At 40.0% G+C, this 25,789-nt stretch overlaps 1 protein-coding gene across 1 annotated transcript; it reads left to right on the forward strand.

Moving 5' to 3' along the window:
- Positions 1–478: 478 nt before the first annotated feature.
- Positions 479–22,236, forward strand: RAD21 (RAD21 cohesin complex component). The gene is made up of 14 exons (XM_071553950.1): positions 479–675; positions 5,866–6,039; positions 7,398–7,527; positions 9,673–9,772; positions 10,676–10,782; positions 11,669–11,872; positions 12,326–12,451; positions 12,645–12,767; positions 14,413–14,636; positions 14,961–15,120; positions 15,499–15,650; positions 17,160–17,309; positions 17,755–17,838; positions 20,452–22,236. Exons 2-14 carry the CDS (start codon positions 5,896–5,898, stop codon positions 20,641–20,643), a joined length of 1,896 nt encoding a protein of 631 aa, XP_071410051.1. The 5' UTR covers positions 479–675; positions 5,866–5,895; the 3' UTR covers positions 20,644–22,236.
- The last annotated feature ends 3,553 nt before the right edge of the window (positions 22,237–25,789 follow it).

The raw sequence follows: 25,789 nt of genomic DNA on the forward strand, positions 1-25,789 counted from the left end.
CTCTCTTTGTGCTCCCTTTCCATTGGTTTCACCCAGCCATAGACTCCGGTTTGAGCCCAGTTGTAGCTACACTTCTCTCAGTTATGTCGCAGAAGGCCATCATAGATTAGTATATTAGGATCAAGAAAATGATTTTGTTACTGTTGAAATCCAACCAATGCAAAGAAAACTGGTGGTGCGTGGACTTGTTAGCCACGTGCAGTGACCGAACTGCCCCACAGCACATAAAACACCTGCAGCGCCCCAGGGAGCGGGGGCGAGGCTGCAGAAATCAGCGCGGCCTGGTGCTTCAGCTCCTTACGGGGACAAGGATGTAAAAAAAAAAAAAAAAAAGAAAGAAAAAAAAGAGGAATGTTTGTTTCAAACGCCTCCGCCTCCCCTTCAGGCCCCGCGGCCGCCCGGGGACGCCCCCGCGCATGCGCAGTTGGCCGCGCTGGCGCTCGGTGGCCCCGCCCCCCTGCGGGTGCGGCGCATGCGCGGTGGCGGCGCCGGGGCCGGGGGGAATTTGACCGTAAACATCCTGCGGTTTGAACGGCGCCTTCGCGCGCAGGAAGGGCCGCGCCGCCATCTTGAGTGTGCGAGCGACCGCCCGGCCCGGCCCGCGCGGCTCCGGTGGGCTCCGGTTCGCCTCGGCACGGGCTCGGCCCGGCAGGAGCAGCGAGCCGTCGCAGCAGGGTAAGGAGCGGCTCCGGTCGCTGTCGCCGCCCGAAGGCCCCCGGCGGGGCTCGGCCGCAGCGCGGCTCTCGGGCCGCTGCCGGCACGCCCGGGCTCGGGGCCTGCGCTCCGGCCGAGCCATCGCGGTGCGGCGGGCGGCGGGGCCGGCTGGAGCTGCCCGGGGGTTGCGCGGCGGAGCCGCTGTGCGGGCCCGGTGTGCGGGGCGGGCGCTGCCGGGCCCTGTGCGCGGCCTGGCGGCGGCACTGGCAGGGCCCGGGGCAGGCTCGGCCCGTGTATCGGGAGCGTCCACACGTGCGGATCCACAGGGACCTTCCCGCCTCCCGGGGAGCTGCGGGGGCCACACCGCTGTAACACATCCCTGACGGTGGGTTCGTGGAAGGGATAGCGGGGCTGCTGCAGGCTGGGGAGGGGGAAACGAGTGACGTCTCATCTGCCAGTCTCCTGTTTTGTAGTATAATTTACCTTCTGTCACGAATGAAGCAGAGTATTGAATGTTCTCGCAGTCCTCGCTAGTAACATGAACTCCTGCCTGGGCGCTGTGGCTGTTGAGCTACATATAAAGGCCCCTGTAAAAATGCCGGCCTCTTGAAGAACCAAGATCCCTCCTCTTATGGACACTCATATAAATCTTGCTGCAGTTGTTAAAATTTCAGTGATCCCGAATAGAAGGGCTTCTGCTGTTAAATGTAAAAGAAGGTGTGTCTTTATCAAAAGCAAAGGAAATTTTAGGTCACTGTGGCTTACTGGCATGGCACTGCTTCAGTGAAAAAGGCTTTTCCTAAAATTTAGATACATAAAGGAAATGTTGTAAATTTGGAGAAGTTACTGTTGATGCCCACACTGCGTGACCATGTGCAATGAGCAGCTTTCCTTACCCTCTTACTCAGTAAAACTTGTGTCATCAAAAATAGGGGACGTCAAAGCGTTAATAGTGCCAGGCATGGGTTTTATTTTGTGAAGGTTCATTTGTAAATATTTGACATTCTGAGAAACTTGGAAAAGCAAAGGCCACTGATTTCAAGTTTTAACTAGAGAGGAAATGGTGTGGTGCGGGGAATAAAAGGAGGAGCAAAAAACTAGTGAAACTTACAATAAACTTACCTTACTATACTAGACAATGAAATTAATCGTGTCTTGCCATCCGTGTTGCTGATACGGGATTTCTCAAAGAAATGAGAGTAGTTGCCCCAGTTTAACTTCTTAGAGGCAAAATGTTAAAAAGTTAATTTTTTACATCTGGGGTCTTTGGGTGAACAGTGCAGAGGAGTAACTGCTGCAAAAGGTGGAGCAACATAAGGAATTCTGTTCTTCTGTTGAACTTTTGTACCTTTAAGGAGTGTGTTAATACCTGGTTTCCACAGGTTTGTTGGCCTGACTTGGAACTGGAATTGCATAAAGCAGGTTGGGGTAATGAAGGGTCGCCTTAAATTAAAAAGTTTTCTTTTCCACTGGTTGAGTGAACATTCTGAATGTAGGGCCAAGGGCAGGATACCTGCTGAGGCCTAGGTATGAATGTGGAACTGTAGGAGGAGGGGGATGGTGTTCCCAGGGTTCAGCAGTCTCCAACTCTGTGGAGTACTTGTGAGTTACCTGCTTTTTGAATGAGTAACTTCAGTGGGGTGCTGGTTCCATCTGATTATGGAGGTGTGTGGTATATTGTAATTGGAGAACAGTTCCTGTAATGGAGTGGTGTGGTTTGAGTAATTAGTAGACCTGGTAGTGCAACCTCAGCCATAGAATTTAAAAAAACCAGAAGTTGATGAAAAACCAAGACCTGGAGACAAATGGAAAAGGCTCTATGCATTTTTCAAAGGTGTGCCAAGTCAAAGTAGTTCAATTTCTTCTTTTTCAATAATTGATTTTGTGGGCATAAGAAATTGAGGTGACTTGTCCCTAAACTTCAGTAAAGCTGCAGGTGCCACAGAGAAATGTGTTAAAATTTGGAAAAGTGTGTATTAACCAGAGCACTGTGAAGGTGGCTGAAGGAAAGAGATCAAATAAGGTAGTGGTGAAAAGAGACACGGAGCTGTAAAATGTTGTGGGTGGAGTTTGTGGTGAATTTTTTTTTTCAGTGTCAGCAGGTGTTCACTGTGCTCCTGAAACCTGTGAGGGTGACAGCACTGTGAGTGCCCCCAGCAGGGAGGTTCAGTCCTGTCAGAAGGACTGTACAGGGAAGGGTTGTGAGTTCTGAACTTTTGAAGTCTGGTGGGGCCAGCTCAGACTCTGCTGCAGGTGCAGAGGGTGGTCTTGCCCTTCCCTGGGTCACCCAGGGCTGCCGTGGCTTAGCAAAGCAGGGACAGTACAGGAGGAAAATGCACACGGAGGGGAACCAGCAGAGAAGAGAGGCTGAGGAATAGCATAAGGATAACTGAATTAAAATGCCTGGCTGATTTCTTAAACTATAGTATGGAACTTGTCTACTTAGCTGTGCATGACTGCAGTTTTGGAGTAGCCGTACAACAGGAACAAAAGTGGTGACATTGAAATTGAAGACAACTTTACTTATGGCCTGGTGTGTTTCCATAACCTGATCTATGGAGAGCAGACAGGTGGGTTTAATGGGCTGAAGTGAACCACAGTCAAATTAAAATACGTTGAATATTCTGTCTGTTGTCTGCAGTATTATTGTCAACTGTTAGTTCATTAAGCACTTTTCTGAGTGCCTTGAAGGATGAGACTGACTGTGCCAGCACACTTTTCAGAGTTTAGATAGCTGGCCATTCTAATATGCAGAAGGACTTTAAGACTTAATTTGTTGAGGGTTAAGATGAAGTTCATAGTTGGCATCTACCAAATTTTTTTGTTGCTACTTTGGAAGGATCAATTACCAGAGTAGTACCAGTATTACATTAGTTTTGCTGTACACGTTCACTTATTCTGTGTATAGAAATACAGCCTTTTTTATGTTTCTTTTTAAAATGTGCAGTTGGTGACCAATTTAGGCAGAGGAACTTGAAGACAATTGTGGCACATTGAAGCAACTTTAAAGTTAATTGAAATAAAGTTTCATGTATTTTAAAACCTCAATTTGGCAAGATCAGGATTTGGTCTTGTGTGAGTATGTATTCTTTTTGCCTTAGAGGAGTGCAAGAAAGATGGAAGAAAGCGTAATTAGGGCAAGTTTGAGGGTCCTGGTTCATATCCAGTCAATTTCAGAAATTGGCAGTTTTGTTTCACCTTTTAAGAGCCGTCAGCTCCTCTTTAGTCAATTCTGACCTGTTATGTTCTGTGTGTCTGCATGAGCACTCTGCCACTTGGTTCTTTTAACATTCATCCCAGCCACAAATTATGCCAGAAGATCTACTGCTCCTTTTATGCCACTGCATCAGCAGACTGTCCTATGAATTAAAGATCGACAAAATGCCTGAAATACAGAAAAGGAGCATCTGAAAAGAAAGAAGAAATTGTGGAGGCAGCGGGAGCAGCCATTGGTGCCAGTTGTGCTGAGGCACCAAACAGTTCAGAACCATAAAGGTGGGCTTTGTACAGGTGCTGTAACCCAGATATCACCTTACAGAGCAGAGCATCTGCTGAAATTTAGAAGTGACTGAGACTCATTTGTGACAGGAAATTAGTGCTTTAGGGAGTAGAATTAGTTTATTAACAATAGTTCATATTGAAACACTTTAAAACTGTGTATAGTGCAATTGTCACTGTTTCTCTGTGACAAGGCTTCAGTAATGGATGAAGAGAAACAGATTTAAAGTGATGTGCAACTTGGACAGAAACAATTTATCCAAATAGTGTGTTTCACATTTAACAGGAAACGTTAAATCTATTTTTAGGGTTACAGTTAACTGTGTCTGAAGTTTTGTGAAACTCGTGCTACGAGTTTTAATAATTGTGCCAAATTCCACTATCAAAGCACAACTGTTGTTGAGTGATTTTCGTGTGCTAATACAAGTCTGTTTGTCAACTCTATGTTTGTGTTTTTCCCTATTCCTCATGTTCAGGGATAATTTACAGGTTTATTGTGACCAGATCACTGCATGGCTGTGGTAGCAACTCAAGATACCAAAATGCTCTGCTGTGAAGTTGCGTCTCTGCACACACAAAAATACTGAGGCCTTTGAAAATATACAAAGGATTGAATTGCCTGCTGGCCTTTGAGACGGTGTCATGTCTTTCAAAAAACACTAGGGAAATGAAAAGAGTAGGTAGAGTACCTTTAAATAATGTTTATTGAGCAAGGAGACTTCCAAAATTTATTTCATTGTGCTTCCTAAAAAAGCTTACACATGTCCATCCCTGTGAGGTGCTGGCCTCAGTGCATACACAGTCTCCACAAATACAAATGGCATTTTAACTTTTCCCTCAACTTGTTGAATCACATGCTAACAGATGCATTGAATTGGCATGTTTAGATCAGAAGCCATCATTCTGTTCTTCTTCACCATGGTTTGGTGTGTTGGCAACAGACATATAAGAAGGTAGTTATGAGGCAAATAGATAAAAGGAAGGGGTTTTTTCTGCTGAAGGAGAAAGAAAGTGGAATCTTAAGGATCTTTGGAATAAAGCAGTCAATTTTCTCACCATTTTTCTAAACACTTGAATAAAAAAAAATGAAACGGGGCACAGTCTGTTCAGAAATAAAGGCATAATTGTCCTTCCTGTTTAAGAATATAATGAAGTCCAAAAAGTTTAGGGTTGTATATTTTATAATTGCGAATGTTTTACTGAAACAATGTAGAATATCTACTGGTATAGTATAGTGGTAGCTACTGAATTAAGAGTAGAAAAACATGGAAGTGATAGAGAACTACTGTGGACTGGCAACTGAGATGTGTTTCTTTGCATTATGAGAATTTGGTATCATTACCATGAAGTTTAATATAATCAAAATTATTTCCTCTTGAGGGATGGCAAACATTTTTCAATTGTGTAAATGCTGTTGGTTGCTGTTCCTTCTGCTTTATAATTCCTCTGTAACATATGTGTATGTGTGTGTGTGTATACATATATATATAAACATATATGTGTGTGTGTGTATATGTAACATATATATATATATGCTGTTACATGAACACCACTTGTAAGTTGTTGGCTTCTTAAATATTTTAAACAAATAGTCTGACCTTAGTGGTTGAAAAGGAAACATGTGCACGATTTCTGAGCATAAGGGGAGTGTTTACAAGGATGTTCCTCATAAAATAAAAAATCTAGAAAAAATATTTGTCTTTCTTTTTGCAGGTTTGCACCTTGCTTTAGACATCTGGGACCATGTTCTATGCCCACTTTGTCCTGAGCAAGCGTGGGCCGCTGGCCAAAATCTGGCTGGCGGCCCACTGGGATAAGAAGCTGACCAAAGCCCATGTCTTTGAATGTAATCTGGAGAGCAGCGTGGAGAGTATCATTTCCCCAAAGGTATTTATTTTACACTAATGTGATGTTCCTTGTAGTCAAAAGAACTTGTACATACACCTGCAGAAGTTCCTATTAGGGTCAGTGAGGCAAATAAAGTTCTTAATGTTGCTGTTTTAAAGGGTGGAAATGTCTCTTCGTATGTGAAATACTCTACTGGGAAACCAGAGGAAATTTTTAGTAGCTTGATGTTTTTAAATGTTTTTGTTCTTCTTTCCCTTTGCTACTGATGACAATGAAACTTCATGTTAGAATTAGTGAAGTAGTGATATGGTTGTGACTTTTGTCACAACAGATGTCTGAATGTCTTACACAAAAGGCAACTATTTGAAAAAGAAAGAAAATTTATTTTTCTCTTTTACTTAGTTGATTCAAATGTTAGCAGTTTCTATAATGTGTTCAGAGAAACTGCTAAGTATAAGTGGAAGATGTATAGTACAATCACAGAGATACTTCCAGAACAGGGATTTGCTTCACTGTGAGCTCTGGAAGGATTGATAAAGAAGGTAATGCTCATAGACTCACTAGTGAGCTGCTGTAGCATTCTTTTAGAGAGAGGAGAAATTAATGGGCACTCTTTCATGTGTTTAACTTTGTGTAACATGTTCATTGGGTGAAATATTAGAAAGACATTGTAGACAATACAAATTTTGAAATCTTACAGTTTGAGGTTAAATTCTGGATGGCTTAATCTTTCTGTGAGGGAATTGTTCCATGTACCCTTCAACACAAGTTTCATGCTCTTTCAGCCTAACGTACTTAAAAGTCCTTCTCTGGATTATTTTTTTTATCAGTTTTGTGTTCTCAGAGGAGATACTTGATTACATATTAAAGCAGTGAGATAAGAGGAAAAGAACTTAAAATTGTTTTAATGTGGCAGTGCTTGTTTATGGGCCCTTTGTATCTTCCACTATTTATCTCTGATTTTAACTGCAGGACAGAAAATTGGAAAGGTGACAAATAACCATTTATAATCGTATTTTACTTCATCAGATCATTATTTATGGCTGTCCAACTTTTTGTGTTTTTCACTTCTTCCACAATTAAAATAACAAAGATGTTAGAAAAAGGATGTGATAAAAATGGACTTCGTCCCTTTTTCTCTTTTCACTAAGAGCAGTGTTTGGGAATTCTTGGAGTAAGCTGCTGTTAATTTGCTGATATTTTCCAGGTTGTCCGTAAGTGAGACATAGAGTGTCATCTTGGATGTAGACTTTGCATGCTTTCTTTCTTCACTTTTCTGCTGATTTTTGGACTTGTTTTGCATATTTGATTTTTCTTGAGTGGGGTAACTGAATAGTGACTGAAATGTCATAAAAGGAGAAGTAAGGCTGCCTCTAATTCACTGATCATGTTTGTAGGTGAAGATGGCACTTCGAACATCAGGACATCTTTTACTCGGCGTTGTTAGAATCTACCACAGGAAAGCAAAATACCTTCTTGCAGACTGTAATGAGGCTTTCATTAAGATTAAGATGGCTTTTCGTCCAGGTATCTGTCTTTGTCTAAGCACTCTGATAAGTCATGTTGATAAATATCTTTATTAAGAAGGCATAGAATTCTGCCATCTTATGTTTGTAGCATTACATGAAGTTATAGCAGAGGTTATTTTCTTTAGTGCAGCCTCAGGCTGGCTGTGTGGCTGACTTACCTGCTGAAAAATGTATTTTAACTGAATTCTGAATGAAAACTTTTCCTATTAACACTGATTCCTTAAAATCTCAGTTACGATTTTGGCTGTTGTTGGTGCGTGATGTTAAATATACACTGCGTGGTTTTCACCTTTTGTCTGAAAAGGCCAGTGTCTTACAGAATAGAAGCACAGCAGAGGCCTTGTTTCTGTGAAGGGTAAGGATTGCTTTGCCATGAGTTACTGAAGAAATATATAAGTAAACTGGTTTTTTACCACTTTAACATTTTAGTTTCTAGAAATAATGTGAACTGTAATGTGTGCAAGAAAAATATTTTCCCTTTTGTATTTTTGCAGCATGATTTCCCTCTCTATTGTTGCTTACTCTAAGATCTTTCGTGGGGATGGTGTTCCATATTAATACCTGAAATGACTTTCCATCCAGCAGTTAATTATTTGGCTTACGTACAATTGATAGTTTTCTTTAATTCTGACCTGGGAAACTTTTTTTCCAGCTGGAGTGTAGCTGTGGCAGGGATGCTGCTGGGTGCTCACAGCTGCTGAATCTCATTCTACCCTCTTAAGTTTGTGAGTGCAGTAGATTTAAAAGCTGAACTTGGAGACTTTTTGATTTTTAAAAAGGCAACTCTTGAAAGCCAGTGCAGCAGTAACTTGAGAGCAGTTCAGGTGTATAATGCCTTTATCTTCATTTCCTGATAATTAGGTTGTGATTTAGGCATTGAACTTTATGTATCTTGCAGTGGCAATTTTTTTGTTTACTATTGTGTTGAACTTCCCTGGGTGATAAGAACACATAAATTTGTTTTAATTTCACAAGGCAATTTGTTGTTCCAGTTTTCCCATTCCCAACATCATGCATGTAGAAGGTGAAGCACCTTAAAACCAAGATGTACAAAAAGTGGCACGATGACCTAAAACAAACTGAGGCACTTGTCTTTGGTCTCAGTTTATCAGTTTTGTGGCTTAAGCATTGTCTTGATTGTCTGCTCTGAGAATCATTTACATACTTCATTTTAAGCAGCCAACAGTTAAAAATACTGAATAGCCCTGAAAAGATGATGGACTAGGTTTCTTCATTCCTAGCCAAGTACAACACTGAGTAAGCTACAGACTCGTGCTTGTTCCTGGTCTCTGTGGACAGTGGTTCTTTGTGGTTCTTTGATTGTCCATTGTGGAGGGGAGCACAGTGGCAAAGTCTTTCTGAAGTGTCTGCACCTCAGAATTGCCTGTGCTGTACGTGTGAGTCAGAAGGCAGAGCATAGAACACAAATCTGCAAGTTACAGAAGGAATTGAACCTGCTTTCCCACGCATTTTCAAGTGTCCTGAACTCTTAAGACTTGGTATAAAAGAGAGGTACCAACTACTGGCACTGGTTTTGTGATGCCAAATCTGATAGTCATGCTCTCAGAATGCCTGCTGAATAACAGACTAAGCATCTCCAGAGGATAAAAAAAGGTATGTATGTGTTTTAGGTACTCAGCTCTCATACATGCAGAATCCTAAGAGTTTGTGTGGCCTAGTACAGTCAGTGCTGTTCCGGGATTTTTGGAGCTCATGGAACTGAGCAAATGACCAGAGTAGAGCAGTAGCTGTGCTGCCACTGCTTTACCCAAACTGAATTGTAGAACTCAACAGTTCATATTGTGCATCATGATAAAATTATTTTATAACAGGTACCTGTAGTGTGCTACAGTGCCTGTGTTGGCTGCACAGCTCTGCATAGTGCTACACAAACAATACTGAGTGATTTGAGGCTTCCAGGGTTATACAAACAGTGCAGGAGCTTGAGGGTATATATGTTGAATTTAGTCTGAATCTCACTACTAACATTATCTAAGGTTTCTTCGTAGGTGTCTCAGCATCAGTTCAGTTCAATAAATTTAAAGACAAGAAGCTCATGCAGGGTGAACAATGCTAAAGGCAGAGAGAAAAATGCGGTCCTTGTAAGGAATGGGAACTCAAGTTCGGGTGTTCTTCTCTGCAGGAGTTGTTGATCTGCCTGAGGAAAACCGAGAGGCTGCTTACAATGCTATTACCTTACCCGAGGAATTTCATGATTTCGACCAACCACTTCCTGATCTAGAGTAAGCTTGAGGGTGTTTTACTTCCATGCAAATAATATTCGTGTTTAGTTGAGGAGAACCTGGTTTTAAACAGCTAACTCGTCGCTGATTGTAAAGAAAAAGAATCTGTAGAGTCTTTACTAAGCAAGTGTGCTATGGTCTTTGTATTGATTATAGCATGCAATTTTAACCGAAGTTTAAGCTGTCCTTACAGAGGCTTTTGAAAAACTTATATATCTATTATTTTCCTTTTTCTTCTATGCAAGTCACTACATCACATACATTCCCAGGTTAGACAAGATCAAGAAGTTTTCCAGTGGACCTTCTGTGGCACTTTTTTAATTCTTAAAGCTTTTGATTACTAATGTGTTACTTGTAAACATAAAGTTATACAACCTGAATAGTTCTTGATCTTGAAAAAATTGATGCTACTCTTTTGGATTGTTCATAATGAAATTTCTAGTTTACTCCCTGTTCTATTTAGTTTATATTCAAATTAGAGTATATACTAATTTGAAACTGCATAAAAATTCTATGTTCTTCTAAGAAACATACCTTAATATCACAATGTGGTTCTAAATATAGTAGTGGTTCTAAATACAGATTTTGATAAACTAAATTAATAGCTTTTGAAGATGAAACGGATGAAGTCTTTTCTTGATTATTAATTTTGCCTTTAGTAACCCAAACACAGCAAGGAGTAAGAGAGATTTCTGCTGTATTTCCAGAACTAACATCATTTGGGTAGCTTTGAACCAGTAATGAATGGACTTACTGTTCTAAGTAATGTTTCCTATTCAGTCTTCACTATCAGTTTTTTCAATAGTTGACTGAAGTGTAAAATGTACCTTTTATGAACTAATGTCACATTTCTTTAAGCAGGCTTTGTCTGTTTTTTTAATAATTGCCTTCTGCTTGTTTAAGTGATATTGATGTGGCCCAGCAGTTCAGTTTGAACCAGAGCAGAGTGGAAGAAATTACAATGAGAGAAGAAGTAGGCAACATCAGTATCCTCCAGGATAATGACTTTGGTAAAGATCTCATGTGTTACTATGTGTTCTAGCTAATTTTGGTAACTGTAAGACACATTTTGCAATTACTATAGAATGCTTACTAAACACAAAACAAATTAGCTCAAACATGCTCTGTGTTTGTATGTTTAATTTTTGTTTTGTACATGTCTCTCCATAAAGTCTGTCCTCTAATGCTCTGCAAACTTCTAGCTGCCTAGAATAGGCAGAAAGAAAAGCTGAAAATTATTCATTCAGGTTAATTAGTGAAGTACTATGTCAATTGTAATTTTCAAATGTAATGGGAATATGGAGTCAGCTGTTGCTTTAAACATAAGCATGTTCTCTGTCAGAAACTGTTGGGAGATTTCTAAAGCCAAAGCAGACAGTGGCAACGAGTTTACTACTTTTGCTGTCTTTTCAAGGACTGTGTTCTAAAATCTGAATCAAAGCCTAAAGACAGTTGTATTTTAATGTCTAGTTCCCAGTGTACTGTATTGTAATCCATAATTTAGTAATTTTCTTTTTGAAAGAATAATCTGGGAATTGATGGTGGTGTTGATTCTGTGTTGCTTTGCTCTCTGTACTTGAAGCCCAGCCTTGAGGCATAAGGTACAACATTTTTGAATTCCATTGAATGGTTTCTGGTCAGATAAAAATTAGTAGGATCTTGCTAATATCAATTCAGATAAGTACAACAAAATGCTTTGAAAAGGAGATAGTTGTTTTTATAATGGTTTCAACAGTACTTTTGCTATGGTATTGCTGGACATAATTTCTTACATCTTGTCATTAACTTTGCAATTAAGATGAAGTTTGGTCTTACATGTGGGCCTTTGCTGATCTCTTAGCTAGGTCTGTTGCATCTTGGTTCTTCATTTATGGCAGTGAGATTGTGTTCTTGCAGGTGACTTTGGGATGGACGATCGTGAGATGATGAGAGAAGGTAGTGCATTTGAGGATGACATGCTAGTGAGCACCAGTGCTTCCAACCTCTTACTGGAACCTGAACAGAGCACCAGTCACCTCAATGAGAAGTCTAATCACCTGGAATATGAAGACCAATACAAAGATGATAATTTTGGAGAAGGAAATGATGGTGGTATATTAGGTAAGTTTGAGAAATTTGTTTCTCCTCTGTTCTATCTTGTGCGTTAATAAGTTCTTGGGTAGGTCGGGGGAAATTGTTTTCTTTGTAGTGAAGATCCCTCTCAGAGTTATTCCGTCAGCCGTGGAATTGTGGTTTGTAAGTGCTTCAGCAGTGTAGATGACACACAGCATGTTAAGTGTAGGCATATTTCAAATGAAGTTCTAAGAAACCCAGTAAGATGCAAATATATGGCAAGTGTATTGTAATAAGAGTTGTCTGTAAGCTTAAAATTGGAGCTGATGTGCACCTTGAAAAAGTGCTACTGCTTTCTTCTGTATAAGCATTGGAAGTTTTCTAACCTTTGCACTGTTTTTGTCTATGTTGTAGTTAACTTGTCTGTATTTTGTACATTTGTCTATACTTATTTCATGAATTTGTGGATGCAAAACTGATTCTTCCATCTGGTTGCTTCAGATGACAAACTTCTCAGTAATAATGATGGTGGTATTTTTGATGACCCACCTGCACTCTCAGAAAGTGGAGTAATGATGCCAGAGCAACCTCCCCACGATGATATGGATGATGATGATAATGTATCAAGTGAGTATGATCTAGGGCTAGATCTACAATTACTGTTCAACTAATTTAATTTTGATTCTCATTCCTTAAAAGCATATTAAGCTCAGAAGTATGAAATGTGGTAAAGCACTTGAAGATGTGGAGGAGGGATGGGTAGGGTTGCACAGTTTCTCAATGTTTTGAAGTAGTGCAAGGTGCTTGTTGTAATTGGCAGTGGGTGGACCGGACAGCCCGGACTCGGTAGATCCAGTTGAACCGTTACCAACTATGACTGATCAGACAACGCTTGTTCCCAACGAAGAGGAGGCTTTTGCTCTGGAGCCTATTGATATAACTGGTGAGTAAGCTATTGGGGAGTATTTTACATGGGTTGTCAGAGATTACCTTAGCTTGATGGAGTGGAAATTGATATCAAGCCTTGCTGCTGATTCTGCCGCTCAGCTGGGAGAGAAACCAGGGACCAAGTGCTGAATTCCTTTTATTCTAACATTAGCTTTCCAGTACTTTCCAGGTAGGTAGCTTACATGGATGGTCTTGGAGAATAGTGGTTTGTAGTTTCTGCAGTCAGTAGTGCAGCAGCATGATACTGCAGCTTTTGGTCAACATGTTAGTAAAAATGCACTGAGTTGAAATAGAAATCATCATGTCCTTAATTCTAATACGCTATCTGTAGTGCAGCACAGTTCTTGATATGCTATGTGTGAAGGCCAGAAGTGACTGCTTACACTGAGAATGAGTGCTCTTTTAGTGATTTGTAGCTTTAATAGATTGCTGAGTTCAGGAGATGTATCTTTATATTTGAATTTCTCCTAAATAGGTAATTTCCTTGTCTTTTTCTTTAATACAAGAAACTTTCTTATTTTAACCAATACTGTATTTGGCTGATTATAAACAGATCCCTGCTTTATTAAAAAATTAAGATCTGGAAAGAAAGTAGCTTGTCCTATGTTTTAAGACTGAGCTCCAGACCCTGACGCCCTGCTTGGCCAATCAGAGCGCCCTGGCACTGCCCTCTTGTGGCAGGCTGGCACAGGGGTCCAGCTGTTCTGCTGGGACCACCAAAGACAGCATTTGCCAGAGCTTCAGGGCCTTCTGCAGAGTGCCAGGCTGTAAGCAATGTACAGTAGAGTCATCCTAGAGCAGGTGAGAGTTACAGGTTAGGTAACCAGCCACAATAACTCCACCAAAGCTCAGGCAGGGCTTAGAGGAAAAACTTGGTGTGATACTCTAACTCTGTGATTAGAATTATAGAATGACTGGGTTTGGAAGGGACCTTTAAATATTACCTAGTTCCAGCCCCACTGCCATGGGCAGGGACACCTTTCACTAGGCCAGATTGCTCAGAGCCCCATCCAACCTGGCCTTGAACACTGTCAGAGATAAGGCAGCCACAGCTTCTGTGGGCAACCTGTTCTAGTGTCTCACCACTCATCACAGTAAAGAATTTGTTGCTAATATCTAGTAAAGGCCTACTGTCTATCAGTTTCAAACTATTCCCTGTTGTCCTGTCACTACATGCTCTTGTAAAAAGTGTTCTCCATCTTGTTTCTCCCTTCAGGTGCTGGAAGGCCACAATTAGGTCACACTGCAGCCTTCTCTTTTTTTGAGGCTGAGCAATTCCAGTTCTCTGAGCCTTCGCTCATTTAGGTGCTCTGTCCCTCTAATCGACATGGTGGCCAGGGTTTGCACCAGCCTAACAAGCCACAGGGGAGGGAGGCATGTGCAGCTGTGGACATGGAGACTTAGGTAGATTCAGTAAAACTACAAGTCTGCACAAAAATGCTGTTTATGGGACAACATTCCTAGTATTTGATCTTTCACACTGCTTATAGCTTTTCAGTCTTTTTCCCAAAGCTAATGTTGCCTTAGGTTCTTGTGCACAGCTTTATACCTGGGTTAATAAGACCTATAGAGAACCTGCAAGATCCTTCTATGGTGTGGTATCTCAGCTAACCTTCATTACTTGCTAAAAATCTCAACAGTCAAGGAAACCAAAGCAAAGAGGAAGAGAAAGCTGATTGTGGACAGCGTGAAAGAACTGGATAGCAAGACTATTCGAGCTCAATTAAGTGACTACTCTGATATTGTAACGACTTTGGATTTGGCACCACCTACTAAGAAACTGATGATGTGGAAAGAAACCGGTGGAGTTGAAAAGCTTTTCTCTCTGCCTGCACAGCCTTTGTGGAATAACAGGCTACTAAAGGTAATGTTTTTGTGCAGGTTCATTTTTAAATGGACAGTATTCAGGACTGTGCCTCATACATAGTAAACATCAGCATATGAATAGTGATACAGTGATAGCAATATTCATCACTGGGGAAAAAAACCATATTAAAACAACTAAGGTAACTATTTTAAGCATTGGTGTTATCAGCTACAGAAATACATTATTTTTTTAGGTGTTAGAGTACTGTTGGAGAGGAGCTTAAAAATAGGAAAGGAAGATAGCTCATAATTGCTTGAGCAAAAATGAAATTAAGGGACATTGAGAACTGCAATAGTGAATAATGTTACCTGCCCTCTGTAGCTCTTCACTCGCTGTCTTACACCCCTGGTACCAGAAGACCTAAGAAAGAGGAGGAAAGGTGGAGAAGCTGACAACCTTGATGAGTTCCTTAAAGACTTTGAAAACCCAGAAGTTCCCAGAGAGGAGCAGCAGCAGCAACAGCAGCAACGAGATGTCATTGGTTTGTGTCTTGTCAAAGATGCTTTGCTTTCCCTTGGAGCTTATTTTTCTCTTTTGTTTGTGCTTTATATTAAGTCATCGAAGATTATGAATGAAGCAAAGAGCTTTGTAATGGTTGTTTAGCTTGATGTACAGTCTGTGACCTAAAATAACCTATTTTTGCTAGAAATAGGGGATGCTTAGGAATTGTTTGAACCGGTGGATTAAATGTGTGTTGGATTAGGTTGTATGCGCATCTCTGCCATTTCTGTTTAAGTCACTGCAAAAGCTATGCAGGCTCTTAAGAGTGCTCAACTCTAAATTAATAGCAGATTGGACTTTGTTATAGTTTCTAATTACATTCTAAAGTATCTAAAACAAGGTTTGTTGTGGAATACAGATGAACCTATTCTGGAAGAACCAAACCGCTTACAAGAGTCGATGATGGAAGGCAGCAGAACCAATCTGGATGAATCCGTTATGCCACCGCCACCGCCTCAGACAGGTGTGAAACGCAAACTGCAGCAAGTAGAACCTGAGCCAGTGTTACCCGTGAGTAAAATTTTGGTTTTTGTGGGGTTTTTAAATGGAGAATGAGAAGTGTGAAGTGTCTTTGAGCAGGAAATGAAACAGGCCCTAGCTTTCTTTAGTCCTGGGAGATTCACTAGAGGAGTATCAGAACATTTGCCTCTGGGTAGTCGTTCTGGTGTTTTTCTTAAGTGAGGCTTACTGAAACATTTAAAATGCAGGTAGAATAAAGAAATGATGCTATTTCCTCCAGAAAAAGTCTTCAACAAGTTAAGTATATTGTTTGCAAAGCGATGAAGTTCTGCTTGGCAAGTGTATCTGAACAGCTCCCACAGGGATTGTGCTAGCTGCACAAACTTCATTTTTAAGACAGTCCTAGTGTTCCAGGCTTAAGGCTTCAAAGAGAAACTCTGATTGTCTGAAAATAATTCCTTGCTGAATTATGAGTAGACTTGGAAACTAGCTGTGATGCAGTGTGAAAGGAAACAATATTTTGAAGGGGAGAGGAAGGAAATGGTCAAAATGAAAGGTGTATTCTCTTTGAATGCTTGCCTGGTGAGAGCAGTCCTGGTTTATGCTATGTCTCATATTTGTGTATTTTTAACCTCCCTTTTCACGTTCCTTGGCTAACAGATTTCCGCTGTAGAATGAGACACTTAGATATTATCTTATTAAAAAGGGTGGCAGCTGCTGCTCCTCTTGGCCATGTCATGGGGTGAAATCAGCATCAACTGTACTGAACTCAGTGAAAGGGGGAGGTGTGAGTGTGCTGGGAATGCTTTGATCACACCAAACGGGTCAGGCTTCTAGCAACATACCTGTAGTCTTACCTGCTGTATGACCAAGTCAGAAGTTGCTTAGCCATTTTAGAGTTTGTATAGAAACAGTTTCCGGTGTCAGGGTAACTTTACTGGCAAGCACTTAACTGTGTATAGATTCATGAGGGGAGTACTGTATATTAATTTTATTAAAACTGACTCTATTCATCCTGTTAAACTGCTTTTCTGGGTTTTCCTCTTGATATAAATATTTACTGAGAATATGCTGAGAATACTTGAGCACCAAAGTCATTCTTACATTTTTTGAAACTTTGCAAGGTTCTTATGTTTTAATTCCTTCCCGTTTGTATTGCTGAGAACAGCATTTTGATATTCTGAAGATGTCTTATTCCACTGAGTTAAAAGTGTGTTCATGTAGCAGTGTATCTGGTCATTTTTCAAATTTTAAATTTGCATGTGGCAATCCAGGAAGTGGGATCAGTAGTTTGGATGGTGGACTAAGTGAAGTTACTGAAAAGCCTTTGTCCTTGTAGTGGTATCAGTTTCTGGTTTGAGTAGAATCTAAAAGATTAAAAATAAACATATGAATAGCAAAACAAAATTGCTCTTCTATTTTCAAAAATGAAAACTGCTGACAAATGGCTGAGATTTGGATACTTGGATTTTCTGAAACTGGTCAGTTGCATCATCATTATATTGTCAAAGCACTGACAAAATTATACTGTTTGTTTAACTGTATTGTGTCCTCTTAAAGCATCCACCATCACAACAGCTGGAAATGCCACCTGTAGAAATGCCTCCAGAGGAGCCCCAAAACATCTGCCAGCTGATACCAGAGCTAGAACTTCTGCCAGAAAAAGAGAAGGAGAAAGAAAAGGAGAAAGAGGAGGAGGAGGAAGAAGAGGTAAGAATTCTGTGTAGAAAGAGTTTATGTGTTTCCCATACGTATTGGACTGTGGATTCAGTAAATGGCATAAGAAAAGTCTTTAGTTTGTCCTTAGGAAATAATAGCCTTTGGAAATGTAAATTCTTAAAATATTTGATTACTTTTATAATATTTGTGTTATTTCATATTATAAATTGCATACACATTCTGTTTGGAATTAGAAGGTTCTCCTGTTTTCATATGTGGCTGGATTAAAACATTCTATATGTTTATGATGCCTTATACAAGAAATTTTGAACTTATTGTTCATTTTAATTAGTTTGTGCTACTTAATGAAAATATTTTTTTGCAAGAAAACCAACCACATCCTAAAATATAACTTGTCTCTTAGCTACAGTATTTAATATTCTGTGGCTATCAAGACAAACTTCATTGACAGCTTTTATTTTATATCTACTTGCAGGAGGAAGATGGCACAGGGGGTGATCAGGATCAAGAAGAAAGGAGATGGAACAAGAGGACTCAACAAATGCTCCATGGACTTCAGGTACACATGATCATTTTCCTTCTCTGGAAATAACTTTTGGGTGTGCCCACTGATGTCTTTGACCTGAGTTAAAAGGTTAAGAAGGAGCTTTCTTTGCAGTAGATGTTACAGCTTAAAATATCAGTTATGTCTTGGAGGGGAAAAATGTATATAGTTGATTAAATCTACATAAAATAATTAAATTAAAATTAAGTCTCTATTCATTTAATTGTCACCTTTTTCCAAAGAAAATCTGAAGTGAAATTTTTCAACCTTTACGTCCACACTGGGTGTGCAAGTAAGACTCCCAGAAATTTAAATTTTAAAATAAATTAGTTTGATTATGTTTTTAATGAAACCTTACCACCTCTGACTTCGTGCTGTGTAACCCTTGGCAAACAAGGTCTAGGGCTAAAACCCTTTTACAGGATATTTACTCCTGGCTAGACTTAGTTGGAAAAATTCCATGCCATGAGAAGCCTAATCTCTAACAAGTGTGGGAATCCGACCTTGTCCAATTTCCAGGATGTGGCTTCAGTCTGCACAGACTCCATCTCTAGGATGGATTCTTGCTTGCTGGAACTCAAAAGCTTTTTTCTGATACAATGATTGAACACTCCTTGTATGCACTTGAACTGAATCACAAACCACTGTTTGCTCTGTGGTCTCCTTCACATATTCTTGGACTACCTTTGCCTTTCAGCCAAGTTTGTAGCTCCTACCCCTTTTTTTCCTTAAACATTTTGGCAATTCCTGAGAATCTCCTGTGACTGAAGTGCTTCAGTTTCATCACTCTAAGCTGGTTTTGTTTTCCAAAGTCATCCTTGCTTTTTTGTGAAATTGGTAGACTCCATCTTTGCTTATAAAAGGTCATTGTCAGTGTTTAATAATCTCTGAACTTCCAGTGTAATGGCTTTGGGGGAAGGGAGTGGGAGAACGCAGCTGAGTTTTCAGTAAACTGAGATTTAATAATAGTGTCTGTTCTATTAAGTTTCTCAAAACTAAGATGTATCAAGGAAAAGCTTTTTTGATTTCTGGAAAATGTTAGTAGAGTTGTATCATAAAAATTACTTGCTTATATATTTAAACAATGAAAACTTAATTTTAAACTCCTAAATAGCCCTTACAATACTTTAATACACTGAAATTTAGTTCAAATTACATTGTAAACTAATGCGATTTAAGTCAGTTCTTTTGCATGCTTGCAAGAATTCTGCTAGTTTAAGTAAGATTGCTTTAAACAAAAAAACCCTGGTCATCAGCACAGCCCCACGTGGTCACTCACTCAGGGTCTGCCTTCTGCTGGGATGAGGGAAAGAATCAGAAGGCGGAAAGCAAGAAAACTTGTGGGCTGGCATAAAGACAGTTTAATAGGTAAAGTAAAAATCCTGCGTGCAAGCAAAGCAAAATAAGGAGTTCATTCACTGCTTCCCAACAGCAGGCAGACAGGTAGCCATTTCCAGGGAAGCAGGAATTCCTTACATGTAATGGTGACTGGGAATGTAAGTGCCACAGTCGCAAATGCTCACACACCCCCCTCTTCCTTCCCCTGGCTTTATGTGCTGAGCATGATGCCATATGGCAGGGATTGTCCTTTTGGCCAGCTGGAGTCAGCTGTGCTGGCTTTGTCCCCTCCTGACTCCTGGTGCACCCCCAGCCTGCTTGCTCCAAAACACAGCACCATGAGCTGCTGTGAAGGAAATCAACTCTGTCCCAGCCCAAACCAGTAAAACTGTAGCTTAAAAATATTTCTAAAGTATGCAGATGTTGGATTGGTAATGTGTAATGTTTTCCTCTCTGAATATTTCATCCTAACTTCTGAAAAGAGCTTCAGAATTATCTTTGGACCGTGTCTGTCTTTTTTCAATTCTTTCTTCCTTGTACCCAAAAGAGCATCACACTGGATGGCTGAAACATTAAGTCTGCAATGAGATTCAAAATTGAGATCTGATTAAGAATAAAGTAATTTGGTTGGGCCAGCCAAATATCTTTTCATCTAGTAGATATTGCAGAGCAGGTTCTGTTATAAATTGATGTCAGTTGTTGTCCTAGCCAGCAAGAAGATGTATTTTCATGATTTTTTAAAAAATACATTCTCGCCAAGACTTTGAGAAAATGTAAGCAACTTGGGATACTTAGTTTCAGACAGAGGAATTTTAGAAATAAACAGGGTTTCGCCTTGGGAAAATTATGCATCTTTTAAAGAACATTATCTCTTGAAATTTTATTTGATTATATTTGGAGTTCTTTTTATTTTGAGAAATAAAACCTGATATTTTTTTATTCCTATTTGAAAAAAATTGTCCTGTAGTCAAAAAAGACTGGTTAGTTCTTACTGCAGAAAGAAAATCTTGTATTGTACTACAGTACAACTGGAGTAAGTTGTACTGGAATAAGTTCACCAGATTCAAGAATGATTTTTCACACATCTCTGGGAAGCCTACTTGGTTTCATTTAGATAGGAGGCCTATAGAAATTTTCATGTACATGTTGGAATGTGCTCATCCAATGTCAGGTCCTTCCAAATCCTTCACAGTACCCTGGGTTTGACAACAAACAGAGTTTTACCAAGAGACATCGTTGTTTCTGTGTCTTTCTCTCTTTAATTTGTCATATCAATGTTGTGTTTTTCAGAGAGCTCTTGCTAAGACTGGAGCAGAATCTATCAGTTTGCTTGAGCTGTGCAGAAATACAAATAGGAAACAAGCAGCTGCAAAATTCTACAGTTTCCTGGTACTTAAAAAACAGCAAGCTATAGAGCTGACCCAGGAGGAACCCTACAGTGACATCATTGCAACACCTGGTCCCAGGTTTCACATTATCTGAAAGGTGATGTAGAGCAGAGCTAGTGCCCGTCTCACTGGTGTGTATGTGTATTGCCCTGTCTGTAGGGCCCACAAGACCATTGCAGAAAATTTAGATTTTATTGTCTGTATAAAGTCCTTGGTTTTATTCTGGGGTTATCTTGGGGTTTGTATTTTAACTTTACCACTCAAATTTTTAGTGAAACTGCTGGGGTGGGTGACTTGACTTTCAGCTGCAGAAACCAGACAGCTCAAGTGCCCAAATAAAGATTGTTTTAACACCTCGGAGCAGATGTGTGCAATATTGGTGCATGTGATGTTGAGTATCAATTAAAATGTCTTACGATAATTTGACTAGTTGATTCAGTAGATATTTTTAACCTATACAAGTAAACATGGATGGCCAACCTATTGTCTGATAAAAAACTTTGCCAAACTCATCTGAAATGTTCGGCCTGCTTCTCATTTGTAGTGGGCTTTTTCCCCTTCTCTAGATCTTTGTGCATACCGTGGGTCTCTTACAGCTGCCAATATGAAAGGTGGTGCCTGATATGTCAGCTTGCTGTGTCACTGCATTTTTGCAGTTGGATTTTTGTAGCCCTTGATGCTAAGGGGAAATGAGTGTTTGTGGAAAGCACTTCCTCTGTGTGATGCGTTGAAAGGAGAGAACATGTTAAGCATTTTAGACAAAACATTCCTTTTCACTTAATCATGTCATTATGGTCCACTACTGATGATGGCTAATTACTGTTAATAAGTGACAAATAAAAACTAGTCATTTCACTTAGACCTTTAAGATATCATAATGCTTTAGGATTGTTAGAGCTGTATATAAACTCCAGACTTGTTAAACCAGACTTCTAGATTGTAAATGATATGATTTTTTTTATTAAGCAGGCATACAAAGATAAGAATAAGTTGCTAAATTACATACCACTTATACTGAAAGGGCAACAAACTTTGAATATAGAGTACAAATGGGCACAATTCCACTTAGTTGTGTAGTGCATTAATGGCTCTTAGCACATATTTATGGTTTTGGTATCAATTTGTTCTGATAATGTACACTTCTGTGTTCAAAACATTTTACCAGCTTGGCAAAGGAAATTCCAATATGAATTTATTTCTAAAGAATGAAGCTTTACTGTTAGACCAGGTAGCACCAAAAATTATTTGAATATGTTGATTATAGAGACCTGTCTTAATTTTTTTTAGGGCAAAATTACTCACACTCAAGGTTCTGGTTTTAATGTTGGCACTTTTTTGAAATAGTTTTGAGACTGAAATTTCAGTATACACTCAACTGTAAAATTATGTGAATGTTTGAAAAACTGTGAGACTACATGATGATCATGATTTAATAATCCTTGAAAAAGTTACTTGTATAAAGTTACTGCAGCTTTATTTTCAACATGATGTGCCTGTAAAACCATAATTTTCCCCTTTGTAAAAAGATACATTGTAGATAACTTGAATGTTTAATTATAGAGAAGGTTATTAGTTTCTTGTTACACATTTTTAGTCTGTTTTGTTGCTTTTCAAGGTTAATATTCTTGAAAATAGTTGATGCTGTTGTGTATAACTTTTCTAATAAAAGTTGTGTTATAAGCTGTTATGTGTTAGCGCTGTATCGTTTGAACATCTTCCATTAGTGTAGGAGGGGTTGAGCACTTACAGGTTGTTTTGGTGTTAGGAGTGGACATGTAAGGATTTAGGTATTTGAGAGATTTAAAGCTTGAATATGTAAATAGATTTTGTTGCCAGTGGGAAGGGAGAGTTATTCTACTGGCCATACTATGCTTTTGTTTGAGCATTCTGTGGAAAATTAGAGGAGACTGTCTATAAAATGTGATTCATCTCTGTGCCTGTCTCTTCTGAATGCCAGAACATATCCAGTTTGAATTCCTTTAGCTCTGCTGTTCCCTTGCTTCTGGAATTGCCTCTGCCTGTATGGCAGTGCCTCTGAAGTTACGTGCCCCTGATAGATCCAGATGGTTGGATTCAAACCTATGGATGCAGCGCATCTCCCTTGGAATCATGTGGTTACCTGCAGAACTCACACAGAGGCCGGGGCAATGAACTCTGATTGACACGGGCTGTCTTGGGAAGGTGAAGAGCCAGCTTGGATCCAGAGAGCTGGCTTGGCCTGGGCTCCACATACAGGTGACTGTCGTGCTTTGGAGGGACCTGTGGAAGGAAGGAGATGAGCCCATCCCATGGGATGCAGGCTGAGCCAGCCCCAGTGTGTGCATGTAGATACAGCTTGCCTGCACTGGAAAACAGTAACTTTGATTCCTTTCGTTCAAGCTGTGTAATGGAGAGAAGTGTGGGAACTGGGGCCCTCAGACTAGAACGAAACGTTCGACCTCTTCAGGAAAAATCCAGTACACTTTTGTAATCAGTGTTGCTCAGTTACATGACAAGTTAATTTTGCACAAACATACATGCCTGGTGACACTAATCTAGGGCACTGAATGCGAGCTCTGCTTTACCATATACAGGATTTGTTACTAGATCTGCCTATGGCCTGCAAGTAGTACTGACAAACTTAACTTTTTGGAAAGCAGGTTTAGTGGTAATAAACTGGTCAGCTGTTGAATAAGGTCTCAGGATTGGTGATAGAGCATTTGTGCTCTGTATTTCTCCTGTACCTACAGGAAGTATATTCCCTACATGTTACGGGCACACATGATGAGATGCAGAAACGCTCTCTGCTGCACAGCATTCATTGTTTTCCCTATGACTGCTGTGGTTTTTTTAAAGTACTCCAATACCTTTGTAAAGAAGTATAGCATCTGCATTTTATTATAGTTCCTCTTCAAATAAATGTCTAAATGGTTTTTAAGGAATTAACCATAAGCATTAACTGAGTTTTTGCTATATAGGAAGCTGCTTTTCTTGCAGTTCAGTAATACCTAGTTTTCAGAAAGCTGTCTTGTGAGAGCTTTAGATTAGATTGATAACATTACTGTAAAATGTGTTCCTCACTCCTTTCTCAGTCAGGCTGGACTGTCTCTAGTGTGTTTGGCTGTAGTGTTGCAGTGCAGCAGTGAGGAGAAGGAACTGCTGTAAATGCTTCTCCGTGCTCCATCCTCCCATCTTCCCCATCTTCTGTCTGCAAAGCTTAACTGTTCACAGCGGGGGTACTATGCATGCCCTGCTTTCCAAATTACTCCTCCTTGGTGGGTAAAAAGGAAAACAGTTCATGAATCTAATGAAATATTCCTTCAAGTAGACTGAGTTGTTGAATGATTTCCTGCCCTGTGTGTCTGACCCACCTTGAAGACATTGCTCCAGCTCTCCCAAGAGAGAGCTCTGTTCTTACTTCAACTGGTGTTGAAGGGAGGAAGTTGGGCAGGTGATGTCATCTACAGCTGGAGGTTAAATAGTGTTGTTTCTGGGAAGGGAATGAGTAGAGGAGTCTTCCTAATTCACAAGACTTAGCTAAAATTATCATCTAAAGGTATCACAGGAACTCAGGCTTCATGATTTCAAACCAACTTGTTAAGCAACTGACCTGACAGCTGTTCTGTACAACATTGCTTCAATGACTTTGTTGGAGGCTCAGATACATGGTGCTGAGGATGTGGAGCTAAGCCCATCTTTTGTAGGCATGAGATTGCCTTTTCTGCTTCGATCTTTCCAGCTGATGTCTTACACCGGCAAATAAAGGAAGTAAAATTTCAAAGGGTTATTCTTCCTTCTATTGCATCCCTCTGCTACACCTGAGTCTGTGATGGTATTTAACCTTACCTTTTGGAAGGAATGGGGCTCATAAATTTTTCTGTTTCTAAAGCTCTCAAATGGCCATTACTTGTGCAACCTCTTTCCTCAAAGGCTTACATTCATTTTGTGCTTTTTCAAAGATTTTTCTTCTGTTACTTCTCCAAGGAATGGCTCAGCTATATAGTGTGAGCTTCTGAAACATAGAAAAGCAGAAGGGCCAAGAAATAGGTGGTCTCAACACACAAGGAAGAAAGGACAGTTCTCTGCATTTCTTGCTGACCTCAGAATGTCTGATAAAGCCATGGGATAGACAAGAAAGGAGGTAGAAGAAGGGAAGGTTTTCCTTGGTTATTATCACAGGAGCTGATTTTACATTTGTTTTAGTTCAGAACATCTTCAAGCAGAATTTAAAAAATCCAGAAAGTCAGCTAGGAGAAAATACTCATATTAGCCAAATACTAATGTTAATGTTGTGTTATAAGTAGAATGAAGTGCCAGAAATTTTCTGGGAGAACACACCCTCCGATTTCATTTGGCTGTAGCTATTTCCCAGCAGCCAGGAAGAATACAAGAGATGGTTTGGTTGTCATGAGTTGGGTCTCTATATGCTCTCCCCCAGCTGCCCCTGCTTTTCCTGTTTGCCCAACTTTTGTTTTCAATAAAAACATTAAACGTCATAAAACAGCCTGAAACTAACACTAAATAATTGAGGACTGTGTGGTTGACCTTTAATCATGGATGTTTATAAATGTTGTTTGACGTTTGACATTGATCAAGAATACATGTGATGAGAAACAGTTGCTCATGACACTTGGCATCCTTCTGGAGCAGATGGAGGCTTAAAGCCAGTAGTGTTCTCTGTGCAAGGACTCCTCTCTAAATTACACTGTTTTGCTACTTCTTTGGAATGCTTTCCCCTTCCCTGCCTTGCAGTGCCCAGGTAGTGCTGGTAATTTAGTTTTCTAAAGTTTGAGGATGGTGGGAACTGATTCAGGGTAAAACCCACCAAAAGAAATGTTTTTTTTTCTCCAGCTGGATCAATTCCCACATCCTGTGCACTGGGCAGCCGTACAGAAACTTGTTCCAGCATAACACAAGAAGCACCGGGCAGGAGAATAGAGAAGCAAAGGAGCGAGGATTGCTTTTTCGGATGGCTGTGCCAACTTTGCATGTGTGTTAAATCAGTCTAAGAAAGTTATTCATAATATTGCTGTTTGAATTCAGGTATCCCAGGCCTGGTTACAACTGGTTTATTGGCATGTTCATCTTCAACTTGCACACCACTGTTAATATTCTGCTTTTCAAGGCAGAAGTTGAAAGTCCTCCTTCAAATCAGGTATTTTGATGACAAAGCTCAAGTCCAGCCTCTGCCAGCAGATGTGTCCACACTAATTTTCTATTCATTTTGTGAAATTTAATATATCAGCCCTCATGTTACCGGA

This window comes from Pithys albifrons, chromosome 4, assembly GCF_047495875.1.
Source record: "Pithys albifrons albifrons isolate INPA30051 chromosome 4, PitAlb_v1, whole genome shotgun sequence".
Classification (NCBI taxonomy): domain Eukaryota; kingdom Metazoa; phylum Chordata; class Aves; order Passeriformes; family Thamnophilidae; genus Pithys; species Pithys albifrons.

Bases quoted from the DNA above. Each gene is read 5' to 3' on its own strand.
- RAD21 (XM_071553950.1), top strand. From the start codon at position 5,896: ATGTTCTATGCCCACTTTGTCCTGAGCAAGCGTGGGCCGCTGGCCAAA. The intron at 7,528-9,672 runs GTATCTGTCTTT...TCTTCTCTGCAG, and splicing joins TAAGATGGCTTTTCGTCCAG to GAGTTGTTGATCTGCCTGAG. The intron at 15,651-17,159 runs GTGAGTAAAATT...GTCCTCTTAAAG, and splicing joins AACCTGAGCCAGTGTTACCC to CATCCACCATCACAACAGCT.